Source organism: Crassostrea angulata, chromosome 9 (assembly GCF_025612915.1).
Source record: "Crassostrea angulata isolate pt1a10 chromosome 9, ASM2561291v2, whole genome shotgun sequence".
Taxonomy (NCBI): Eukaryota; Metazoa; Mollusca; class Bivalvia; order Ostreida; family Ostreidae; genus Magallana; species Magallana angulata.
Genome location: NC_069119.1, coordinates 39,404,079 through 39,417,610, shown reverse-complemented (window position 1 = coordinate 39,417,610; position 13,532 = coordinate 39,404,079). Strand labels below are relative to the sequence as shown.

The 13,532-nt window shown below is 31.9% G+C and overlaps 1 protein-coding gene across 1 annotated transcript; it reads right to left on the bottom strand.

Annotated features, from left to right (window-relative positions):
• Positions 1-8,099: 8,099 nt before the first annotated feature.
• LOC128163482 (uncharacterized) lies at positions 8,100-12,802 on the bottom strand. The gene is made up of 4 exons (XM_052827097.1): positions 12,643-12,802; positions 12,146-12,221; positions 10,003-10,197; positions 8,100-8,945 (listed from the first exon to the last, which is right to left on the bottom strand). Exons 2-4 carry the CDS (start codon positions 12,210-12,212, stop codon positions 8,512-8,514), a joined length of 696 nt encoding a protein of 231 aa, XP_052683057.1. The 5' UTR covers positions 12,213-12,221; positions 12,643-12,802; the 3' UTR covers positions 8,100-8,511.
• Between the last annotated feature and the right edge of the window lie 730 nt (positions 12,803-13,532).

The window sequence follows — 13,532 nt, the reverse complement described above, 5'->3', positions numbered from 1 at the left end:
AAATTGAAACACGTTTTGATTTAAGCTGTGCAAGATTTATTAACCCGTGGTCCAATTATTGTAAATCATTACAGCTATTTTCAATTCGGATATTTCATATTATATCTGAAACTCCCAAAAAAACTTTGATGTTCGAGTTCATACTAAAATTCGTAAGCATTGCTTTATTAAAAGAAAAAAAGCAGTTCATCTTCTTTATAAAAACTTTGTCCATGATTAAGTACTTCACTTGTATTGACATCAACAGCATCCATGCTGGAAACTAAATATCGCATTACTTTTTAATTAAAATGCATTTTATGTGATGTTTAGAGTGCACTATTTGCAATCAAATACAAATTTTGCTATGTTTAGTATTTTTTCTCACTTGGATGAATCAGGTTTTTTCTTTTCCCGCGGTAACTTTTGAAAACATTGCTCAAAACAATGAAAATGATAAAACATGTAACAGTATTTAGAAGTAAATATTTGTTATCGATGCACACCCCCTCCCCCAAAAAAAGTTTTACGGCGTTGCAGAGTTAAAACGTCTGTTTAAGCTTGTTTATAATAGGTCCTATGAAACACGTGGCTGATATTAAAATAGAACAGTCTTATTTTTTAAAAGTTTGCAAGATATATTTACAGGCAATCAAACAAGTGTACGAGGTATGACACGTTCATAAATACATAATTCAGTATGTCATAATAAATCTATATGAAAAAAGAAAAGGTCATAATTTCATCACTTATACCAACCGTATTGGACAGTTAAACAATAGGTACAGGTATAACTGCTCAAAACAAATCAATAAAAAGAAAATGTATGATATTAGTTAGACCCTACAGATGCTCACTGTCGGGAAATATAAACAGGATTGGATCGAAATGGATTGGAATGGATTTAGCCCTGCTCGTAAAGTTTAACCTCACAAAAATCCAGAATTATTTTGTCCCGACTTTGACTTGATTTCAGTTTTAATGAAGTAACACCAGCTTCTGGTTGGCACTAGAGCGAAACAAAGTCACCAGCACGTGACGAGAGTCCCGGATAAAAGCTGCGTATATCTTTGACTTTGTATTTGACATTTAAGTTGACCAAAAACCGTTACCTATAACATTGATTGTATCAAATAAAATAATATTGATGACGGATGATTCAAAGAAAAAAAAAGATATAAAACCAAAGTGTAATATTCATTCAGCTTTGCTGCAAAATTTAAAAGGCAAACATTTTGGAGAACATTTTTAATTTTTTTTTTTTTTTTTTTTTTGGTTTGATTATTTTTTTTCAAAAATACTAATAATTTGCTAAAAAGTACCTTCATTATTTCTAATTTATTTGCAAGGTTTGTAAAAGATTCCTTTGTAGAATTTAAATTGCATTTTGTAAACTTTGTTGATAATGAAAATTTCCTAAAACGAAAAAATCAAAAAATAAAGGGATATTGATGTATGACTTTAACAACATCACATGAGATAAACTTTTGTTGTGTTTCTATTTATTTAGAATGTTGAATTTACTTTCTAAAGAACTGAGATCAGAATTCCTGATCTAGTAGTCTCATTTGAAGAAGCAGAATAAAAACTAATCAAATATCTCCAGAAACCATCAATCAAGGCGGTCTATTTCGTGATCCTACCTCGGATCGGCATTTTACAATGTATTTATCATTAGTACTTCATTAGAATATCAATATGATGCATCCAATTAAAAGTTAGAATGTTCTGTTTGTTCGGAAACCCGTCACATAGGACAAAGTTTTGGAAGGCTTTTAAACGAGTAAAACACTAAAATTTGCATTTGTTTGGGTTTTTTTTATATATATATATTTATCTTTTTTATTTTTTTATTGTTTATATTTTTTTTTTAATTATTTTTTTTTTGCAAAACATTATATAAATGATTTAAAATTTGTAGTTTTAGGGTCCGTTATACAACCACGCACCTTTTTTGCCAAAAATGAATAATAAACCGATGATAAAGGATGAAAAATTAACAGAACAAATAGATAGAAGATAATGAAGTTCATTGGAATTTTTTTCTCGTTTTGTATTCTCTATTTCGTTTTTTCATTAGATTTATGGAAGTTGTGCTCAAATTCTGATTTATAATTCATTACCCTGTAAGTTGTAAACAAGAATAGGTGGGTATCATGGACGCCTACATCATTCATCGGATGTTATTTTCCGTTTGTAATAGATGTCTAAGGAGTTACTACTGGTTACTACTGGTATCATTATCAATGTTTATGGTGGAGTTATTCCGGATTTCGGGGGTCCCTTTCAATCTAATCATTGACCTTTCAATCATATGACTTGTTTGTTCATTTTTTACGACACTGCAATAAGCGCGCGCTTCTTCTCTGGCAATACATGCTGTTTTTCATAAGTAACTATCTTTAAGCATTGCGTTTCATTTGGTGCTTGTCAAAGGCCCCGAAGCAGTAATTCTTTGTAGTTTCAAGAAGCGTTTCCATAAATAAAGCGAGACAGTGTAATATGCATACTTTTATGTATTGATTTAGTAATACTCGTAAGGCAAGGTAAATAACTCTAAGAGAGCAATCGTTAGCCACAGTACACAGTCCTACTCAGGACATAATCAAATTGATTAATGAAATGAATAATTTTTATGAAGTCATAAAAAATTAATAAAAATAAATCTTACTCAACAAATAAAAAATTAAGAAAACAGAGAACAAAGTTAACATAGTTTAATTAACTGAAATCTTATTCAACAAATAACAAATTAAGGAAACATCAAAAAACATAGTTTATTAATTAATATTAATTAATTGCAATATATGAACTATTTGACACTGTCTTGAACTTTTCTTTCTTTTGTGGAGGGATGGGGTGCCTTTCTTAATTTATGTTTTCCTGCATTCTTTGTGTAGCCGCTGAGATGAAGACTCAGACAGTATGCCTCGTTGATTTATTTTGTAGTTTATTACTAGAAATCAAGAATTTGCTCGTAAATTCATGATTCCTCTTTATATTCATGATCCTTTTTTATAGCAAAAACGTTGTCGAAAACTTACTGTTAATCTTACAAATGTTTTCAGACATTGGATCGATTGGGTTGGCTCACAGTCAGTGGGCGTCTTCCATAAACGGAATGAAAAATCTTTAAGCAGACATTAATGTAATCTTTTAATGGAACTTGGATACGATTCGATCTCCCAATTTTTAAATTTTATTTTTCCGTTTTTAATGTCTAGAATGGTTAATAAAGATAATGTTTATGCTTACTCAAAGTCTGAAAGTCAAATATTGAGTTAAAAGCAAGATAAAAAAATTTGTTTTGTAAACAAAGTTCAAGTCTTGGTTTTGTTTACATAAGTGTTGTATTGGTATAAATTTTAATTAGAAGATGCTTTTTTTTTTGTTCATAAAATTATCTATTGTAGTTTTGCAAATGAAATTTCTTTATAAACTACCAATGTACATATAGTATACATTTACTGTAATACACATAAAATGCAAAAAAAAAAACTAACATGTATGTGAGCGTGAAAGCGTGAATATAAACAAATGTGTCCGTATGCATTTAATTTCTGGCAATCATTAAATATGACTAGTGTGGAAAAATGACAATAACAAACCGTGAACCATCTCAAAAATCCATTAAACGAAATACGAATTCAAAGCAGAGCAACTCGGACCTTCAAATAGATAGAGGTACATGTAGGATCAGGTGCCTAGGAGGAGTGAGCATCCTCTTCTGACAGGTCACACCCGCCGTGTGCTCTGTCGTAATCGGGAAAAAATAGGAAAAGACCGTAGACAATTAGGTGATTAGTTATGGTCTAACAATAAGTATGAAAAACGTCAGTCCGCATGAGACCCAGTGGAAGATTGTATTTGCTGACATGGTCGTTGTAGTGTAATATGGGTTCAAACACGGATATTGTTTTCCTACGTTTGTAAATGATTGAAATAAAATCAACTCTTAAACATTATTCGTCAAACTAAATCAAACACGATGATTCTACTGATTTATAACGTACAATTTTCCTTCAGCTATCCTTGTACAACACTTGATCCGAAACCACCGTCTCAGACCCCGTTCTGAACCTAGTCCGAACTTATTAATTTCTGAGCCTATGCTCCCGGTCTATATGATATACTCTAATGTTGCTAATGGTCCACCCGCAGTATTTTGGGGTTAAGTTATAAGCGAATTATAGATCTTACAATCCTTTGCTATGTAAACAAAGCTTTTGTTTACATTTTGAATATTGAAGAAAAAATTCCAATTTTAGACCTAAATGAATGTGTAAAACATTAGGAACTTTTTTATGCTTAAAATGAATAAGAAGATACTAAACAAATTTGCTCGAACAAGGTTTTTTACAAGTATATTGAACCTATGTAAACAAAAACAGGGCACGGACCTTGTTTACATGACAAAGAATTGTGAGCTTTGTATCTTGCTTATAACTTAACTTGACTCGCTGTGAATTTCATTTGATCATTAGAAATGCATTCCTAAAGCATTGTACATAATAGAAACAGAAAATTGAATTTGACCAAAATCGTGACCATGCCCCTTTAAAAAGAGAGTTTTATTTTCTTGTTCATAACCTTTTTGGGAGTTGTTTTTGATCAACTCTCCTATGCTGTTACTCTGGCAAACCGAAAGTGAAAAACAGTGTTTGGACCTCAGCACAAATCATTACCGCTGACAAGATTTAGTTCTTGAAAATAATCGATAAATTCGATGTAATGTATCTTGTGGCAATGGTTTTTTAAGAAACTTTTTTATGAATACATTGAAAATAGTCAGATGTTAAGATCAATTCTATGTAAGAATCAATGATTTATAAAAGGGTCTGGCCACGCATAGTCACCAATTTTCCTTATATTTCATACATGGACACACCTAGGTGTAAAACGCAAAAAACCACTAAAAGTTGGTTGCTAGGGGTAACCGTTGCCATGGAAATCGAGGCTAAAGATGGGAAAATAGTAAAACTTACCTACTTTGAAGCCATATTAGAAGGTTTTGCCCACTAATGTAAACTATCAAAGACATAAAACAGCCTTTTTCCTATTTTCAATTATTTAATTAAATAAGAAAATTGATGGAGAAACCAATATTTTTAAAATGTTACCATGGAAACCATTACAAATTTTTCAAATCAGTTTTCTGCGGTTTTTTAATAAGCCCAAATGGGAAACTGTTAAATTTTTACATCCATATAAATGTTTATGCAATATATATTTTATCATGAAAATTGACATCTGTTGCTATGGCAACAAGGCCAAATATTAAGAAAAACTATGAAATTTAAGGTTATTTTGATATGCTTTCATTCCTGATTTTAGATTTTTTTGGCAATTGTTTTAGTTGGAACTTGTAAAAATATTTCTAAATTTTCATTATACACCACAATAACCTTTGTTATGCAACAGAGACGTGTTGTTGCTATGGAAAATTAAGTTGCGTAAAAAATCACACAGAAATTCTTACTTTTTGAAAAGTCCATAGCAACGGCAGTTATTTTTAGAAAATTTCAGAATTTTTTCAAGTGTCATTAAAGTTACGGACATACTTTATTTTTTCTCACCATTTGATTTTAAATATTTATTCATTGTATCTGAATAATATCCATTTAAAAATGCGTAAACATATTATAATTTACCTTATTCTTAAGCTTGTTACCATAGCAACGGTTCTCAATTTTCATATTTAAATTTTTAATTGCACAATCATCATAGTGTTTACCAAAAAATCCAAGATTTGCACTTTTTATTCAAACTAGATGAAGAAAACATATTTTAAAATTTCTGTTTAGTAACCATGGAAACGCTCTAAAAATATGCGTTTCTCCATGAATTTTTTTGTTTCATTTGAAAAATGACAACTATTTTTAATAATACATTCTACCCTGGAAACCCCAAGTTCTGCACATTACTCACAATATGTTCTCAAATAAGCATTAAAATGCCATTTTTACATCTTTACCCTCGGTTACCATGGCAACGGGACCACATAGCAACAAACAAATGGTGTTAGGCTTTTTTACTCACCAAAGTCTATCAAATTGTCAAGTATGAAGAAAATTCGTGACTATGCGTGGCCACCGAATTTTGATTCTTACATAGAATTGATCTTAAATAGTACATATACTAACACTTAAGATATTTTTTGCAGTCGTATGTATTCATACGCCAGAGTTCAATAAAGTCTCGTTCAACCATCGGCTGTCTCCGTAAATCTCCGACAAGCAGAGAGTCATTCTATATTTAGAGGTCGCGTCTTCAAGCTATCACGTGACCTGGTGTACATATTCTCTTGCTTGCTGGAGACCAAGCATCTGGTTGAATGAGACTAGAGTTCATTATTGCATGGATCCATACAATTTTTTGTATATTTCGATTACTTATACATAGTAAGTTTGATGGAATCAATTCTCTCTTTAATGATTACTCAACACGATTCACACGGGGTTTTGCTCAAAATCCTTGCCGAAAAAGTCCGTTATAAAAATGTGCGTAATTCAAAGACAGATTATAAACTACTTGCCAAGCAAAGTAACATAACGTTGATTTCAAAATGAATAATAATCGATAAAATCAACTCCCGTCAATACTTCATTACTTTGATTTTTTGCTTAAACTTGCCTTTGCATTTTTCCGAAAAATGTTGAATATGTATTGCATAAATTTAAGAAGACAGGACAACGAATAGACATCGGTGGGAATGTTAAGGAAGCATATGTTATCACATGCAATTCTGCGAAATAAAAAATCTTATTTATTATGTACCAATTCAATTATTAAAACAACGAAATTTTGTAGAAAACATATTAAAACAATACCAGAGACATTTTTTATAAATTAGATTGTATTAGGTAAATTTGCACATTGATGTCGTCATAAATAAAAATGGAATAGAATGGCGTGTAAATTTGATCGGAAAGCCTGATAAACAGATTTTAAAAAAATTAGAAATCAAAGAACTCAAAAAAGTATTTTTGTGTGATTTGTTGTGAAATGAACAAAATTAAACTAAACCAGCTGTTGGTTTTACCAAATATTCGCTAAAGGTACAATGTTTGTAATTATGCTCTTGTTTCCTCTGTCGTTCCTTACGATATAAAAATCCGACAAGAACAACACTCCCGTATCTTTTAACACGCGTCAAGTGTTTGATCAATGTTTAACTTGAAAAGTTCAGCTACATGTAGAATCATGTGTTATGAGTTGCTTTAATGTAATATACCGTTTACGTGCACATTGTGTAAAAGTTGGGAAGGTTTTTTTTTTTAACGGACGAACATCTTTTATTTGATCGAGGAGAATATACAATTCTAGCGGTAGTTTTGCGTGATGATGCTGTTCTATTTCATTTCATGTTAAGAAATGTACTTAATCTATTTATAGCTATCACGTGATGATAAACCGCAGCGGTAGTAACTTAATCACTACCCGATTTTATCAGATTGTTGCATTGACATCTATTTCAACGGAAAATGCCAAGTATTCAGTTTGAATCAAAACAGTATTATTGTTATACGATTTTGTATGTTACAGTCAAAATAAGACGCTTAAAGGGGCATGGTCACGATTTTGGGCAAATTTTATTTTCCTGTTTTTATTATTTACAATGCTTTTTGAATGCATTTCTAATGATCAAGTGAAATTTGGGTGGCCGTCGATGAGTTTTAAGCGAGATACAGGGCTCACTTTTCTTCGGCATGTATAAACAAGGCTCGTGCCCTGTTTTTGTTTACAAAGGTTCAATATACCAGTAAAAATCTTTTTCAAGATGATTTGTCTAAATTCTTATTCATTTTAAACATAAATAAGCAGTTCCTAACCATTAACCCATTCATTTTAGGTCTAAAACTGGAATTTTCACTTCAACATTCAAAATGTAAACAAAAGCTTTGTTTACATAGCGAGGAATTGTAAGCTCTGTAAAAAAATTGTGACCATGTCCCTTTAATGGCCATGTACTTCCTTAACCTACCCGCTCTTTTTTCTAATTTCTCATTTGACTGAAAACAAAAATCATGTTATTAAGTTTCTCTGTGATTCCGCCTCATTTATTGTACACATCTCTTTTTCCGATAAACGTGGTTTGCAAATAAAATATTCACAGGGAGTCTGTTTTATGTCCTTTTATTTCTCGATGCAGGATTCATTTACTAGTATTGACTTTGGTGCAATCATTCATACTCTTTTTCTTATATAGCCTTGTTTCTTTACATTAATTATTCAACTATTGATATGTTTTCATTATATGTACTTTAATCCCCTTCCCTAAAAAATTTTATAAATAGACTGTTTTTAAACACAATTCATCACTATTGATGTACTTTAATTGCTGAACCCCTTCTCCTGGAGTCCGTGAGTTACCAGAGTTAACATGGAACACCAAATGCGGTAGATTCAACTCAAGTCTATGACGTCTTTTCAAGTCACACGAAGTCACACGCCAGCATGACAAACAAATAACAGACATGTGTATATACTGTCTTGTGTTCTGTGTGTTTGATCCGCCGTGCACCAACTCCTTTATTTCCCGGGCTGACGTGCGGGGGCCGTGACTCTAACAGGTACGAGGGGGATCAAAAGCCTCTGAGTGGGGACCACAGCAGACCCCGGACTAATGACAGGCACCAGCCTGGGCGGGGGGATCCTGACTAATGGGATTTTGATGACCGGCTGCGTGATTTTGAGTAAGGGGATCGAGAATGGTGGTCGCTTAATGGTCCTATGGACGTGGTGTCCATGTGGTCTAAGCAATGATGGCAGCACTCGTCTGCCTTGTGACGCTGTGTGACGTAATTGTTGGACCTGTTCTCCGCCGCAGATTCTCTTTAGAGGCGGCAGAACGTCCGTGCAGTTGCTCACGTGGTTGTATGCCCCGCACGTGCACACGTTCACGCCGTCTGGGTGGGACACCCGGTCCCCCAGCTTCACTATGTGACCCCCGATGTTACAGGTACCTGAAAGACAAAAGCTTTGTTGTGTAGTTGACTGGGAAATAAACATTTCATTTCATTTTTTTTTCATTGAGAAAAATTCGCGAAAATTGTATTTTGATTGTTTTTTATTGAAAAAAATGTTCATTGAAATGCAATATTTAAAGGTACATAGAGTTGAGAGTATCATTATTTATTATTTTACCCTGCAAATAATACTGATGAAACAACATTCCTCGCAAAAGTTAAATTATTTTATACTTTCATGTTAAAAACTGAAATCTGATTTTTTTAGACGCAGTTGATAATCCGTTCTATTACCCTCAGTGTTAGCAACACGCTTGACAGCGGGTAACACAACGAATTGTTACGTAAATTAGTGCGCATATGGTTTGCCGTAGAATTCACGTCATTCCTTAAGAAGTCAGTTAAGTTTTCTTTAAAATCAAAACATCCACGATAATATAAAAAAGTGCCTGTTTGGGAGGATGACACTATATAAATAGTGCCTGTTTGGGAGGGTAACAGTTGAAATTGACACCCCGAGGAAACCATTGTCAACCGACGCTCCAGTTGAAATTGACACCCCGAGGAAACCATTGTCAACCGACGCTCCGCGTCGGTTGACAATGGTTTCCTCGGGGTGTCAATTTCAACTGTTATCCTCCCAAACAGGCATTATTTATTTTATTATACTAAATGTCTTATTTTTAGAGAATATTTTTACTGCTTTTATACAGAAATGACGTGAATTCTACAGCGAACCGTACGCGCATAATTTACGCGCATGTAACAATTCGTTGTGTTACCCGTTGCTAAGTGTGTTCGTAACGCTGAGGGTAATAGAACGGATTATCAACTGCGTCTAAATCAATCAGATTTCAGTATATAACATGAAAGTATAATAATTGAAATTGACACCCTTGAACAAATTCTTTTTTTCAGAAACATAAAAAAATCCATAAAGTTGAAATAAATAAATTAAAGCTTGTAGATGGACCATACACTAAGCAGAATAACGATTTGATTTGTATATTTTTATCCTCGAGTCTTAAATAGCACAAAATTAATATTTTTTTACCTTCACAATAAAAACAGTTATTCCCTGGACGTTTTTGTGTGCAGTCTGGGGTAGTCTTTACGCATGCCCATAGTTTACAGTAATGGTGGTTTTCGTGTTTTTGGCAGTATCTGTCCGTCCCAAGCACAGAGCTTATGTCCGGAAGTTCCGACGTCTTGTATCGTATACAACTTGTCCCGTATCTCTCTACCCCGGCTGAAATTTAACGAACGAGGAGAAATTAAATTCGGCCTTTTTCTGAACACCTGGATGAAGCCACTGTGTAATAAATCTTCACCAGATGATACTGGGCCACTTAGTCTACTGATAGACTTAATGGCAGATCTACACCTTGGTCAATAAAATGAGCCCCTTCGCAAAGATTTGAAGAGGCCAATTGGAATATTACATGCGTTATTAAAAAGAAGGAGAAAAATCAAATGAATTGTTTCACGGTCAATAAGCGTTTGCAAAACTAACCGTAGGTTTCCGACGATGAAATGATTATTGGTTTGTCATGTTGTAAATTTTGAATTTACTGGGTGGGTGTAAAAACAATATTTACAACATGACAGGTTCTTCGATAAATGACAATAATTACAATGTTTACAGCAAGATAAAAAGGGTTTAATTCCACTTAGCCAACATTCTGAAATTCTCAATTCCCACTTGGCCAACATTTTGATTTTCACACCTGAGTGATCAGGAGGCTATAATCTGTTTTCACATGTTCATGTATTTGTTATCAATTACCTGAGAATAGTTTGTTAAAAACAAATAAAAAATAGCATTTAATTTTGCCTATAACATGATAATCAGAATAAATAAATAAAAATAACCAGATTTTTTTTTTGGAAATATAGATCAGCAATTTTCTGCAAGATCATTGCACTAAACATTTTAAATGTTGAAACCAATATGGGCACTTATATAATTAAAAGGTTTATGTAAATATTTTTAAAGTGTTTAAATTGGATGTATATACATGTAATATATATATATATATATATATATATATATATATATATATATATATATATATATATATATATATATATATATATATATATAAAGAATAGACTAGAAACATGTATTACTATGTTGTATAATATAATATAATATTTAATAAGACCATTGACATTACAATTTAATGTAAATAACACAATTCTGTACCTCATGTTCATGTGTATTTTAATGGTTTGAGAGAATAAACAAGTTGAAATTGAGAAGCATTATCATGGCCATTAATTTACAGAATCGAAAGCTTGAAAATCATGAGTTTTTAATTGTTTTACGGACTGCTAGTTGAAAGACATAAATAACCAAAATGCCCAATCTCCAGGTGCAGATCAACTTTATAGAAAATGACACTGAAGGATTTTATCTTCATAACTAATGATGTATTGATCATCATACAATGAACCTTATTAAATGTGAAGTATACACCATTAAAAATATAAGCACTTTACTCTAGCGTTTTTGTGTTTTGTTAGTTTCATATTCTGTAGATCGGAATTAATCAAAATAATCATAGAAACAAAAGAAAACAAAAAAAAAATAAAAAAGAATCGAAATGTGATGTATAGTTAAAATTTCAAACGTGATTCTTAAAATTACAATATTTTTTTAATGCCAAGTTTAAGTTAAGTCAGCTTATATAATTAGCTCAATTTATGATGAAAATAGACAAACTATGATATTTGTACCCTAATTAAGGGCATGAATTATAGGGGAATATGTAACAGTTCATTTTTAGAAAATAACATTTTCATCTGAATTTATCAAATAAAATAAAGTACTGGGACAGAAGCTCAATTTATATGTATTTTTCTGTAGGCTAACAAATATATATTATTTCTCCTGCTTTCATCTGAAAACAGACTATAGCTTACCTGTAATTAAATTCTTTTGTTCTCCACCTGCACCCCATTCCCACTTAGCCAACACAACTCTACCTGTATTTTACCTGTATTTTTTCAAAATGTTGGCTAAGTGGGAAGACACCATAAAAAGGAAACGCTACATCTATAGATTAAAAAAGGGGAGGGGAAAAGGGACATGCGTTATATTTGATTTGCATAAGAAAAACAAATCTTTTTTTAAATTCTAATAAAGATATTAGATATGAGATTTACGAACAAATTCTATAAACTTTGATAGTCACCTGTGTCCAAGAACTGGGTCAGAATTATTAGAGAGAACAGCAAGGGGCGCAATATCTGAGACGTCATCCGAGCGGCCTATGTATACAAAAAAGCCATAGCAAGTGAATCAAAACGAAGAATTCCAAACTCACAAAGAACAAACTTATCAATATTATATATAATAGCATTATTTGATACAAATAAAGTAAAGGTTATTAATTATTATAACAGTTACTGTATATTGATTATTTATATATTATAATATTTATTTTATCATTAATTTACAGTACTTCATGTATCTGTTCTGAATTTCTTTCATTCATTTGTGTTTTATCATTAATTTTTCAAATTTTCATTTTATAAATTATTTATGCATTTATTATGCCATAAACAGGCTTGATTGTGCGACTCCCGATTTATTTCGGAAAGTTATTCTTCTTGTCTGACGCAATGAAGGAAAGATCTAGAAAAATTCTAAAATTACTTGCAATACTTAAAAAAGGAGCAAAATGCTTACCTTATTAATGAAAGCTTCTCAGTCTATAATCTATAAAATCCTTAATAAATTCACGCCAAAGTACAAGTATTAATTTCAAGGCCTTTGTTTCCCAAATAATGCAATGCAATGTTGAAAGATGGTCACCTATGAAGACTGGCGTGTATTGCCGAAAAAATAAAAACCAGCGCGCGTTTATTGTCATGACGTAAATAGAGAACAATCAAACTCTGTGATCGATAGATCAGTGATGGATATGGACGGACCGGCGAAATCCGGAATTCTCACTTTCCCACATAGGGTGCTGACCGATTTTCTTCTTGATTTTCATCTATTCTGCATGAGAACCGTAAAAGAAATCATAAAAAAAGCTGTAGTCTATTTTGTCTATTTTATGTACAAATAAGCATGCTGGTTCTGGGGACCTTTAAACACAGCTTTTATTCTTTAATAGTCGTAAAAACAGCGGATTTTCAACCTAGGTCTTGGTTGAAACTAAATCAAAATTAACCCGACTGGTCTCGAAGAAACCAGCCTTTTTATTGCTTGTAGATATTTAAAAAAAAAACGTAAAGAGGAAAATATGTGTTACGTTTTTAATTTTCGTTTAGTTTTTTTTTTTTTTTTTTAAATTAACATTTGATAATCTGCAATAGTACATGGCAGTTTCTCGGGAAATGAGTTATATAGCTGACCTTTTGTTCATTTATCTTATATCACTTTTCAATCTAATAAGAATATATTCTATCGATTATTTTATTAGTTCATATTCAATGAAAAATGATTTTTAAAAAATGATTTCTGAAAAATAAAGAATGATTAAATTGAATAAATCAACAATATTTCATAGTTGTACATGTACATTGTATATATATGTGAATACAATCAATGGAGCATTGTGTCGGGAATTG

Excerpts from the sequence above, each read along its gene's own strand:
- LOC128163482 (XM_052827097.1), bottom strand. The coding sequence starts at position 12,212 with ATGACGTCTCAGATATTGCGCCCCTTGCTGTTCTCTCTAATAATTCTG. Across the intron at positions 10,198-12,145 it reads GACCCAGTTCTTGGACACAG|CCGGGGTAGAGAGATACGGG; the intron begins GTGACTATCAAA and ends GTTAAATTTCAG. Across the intron at positions 8,946-10,002 it reads TAACTGTTTTTATTGTGAAG|GTACCTGTAACATCGGGGGT; the intron begins GTAAAAAAATAT and ends TTTGTCTTTCAG.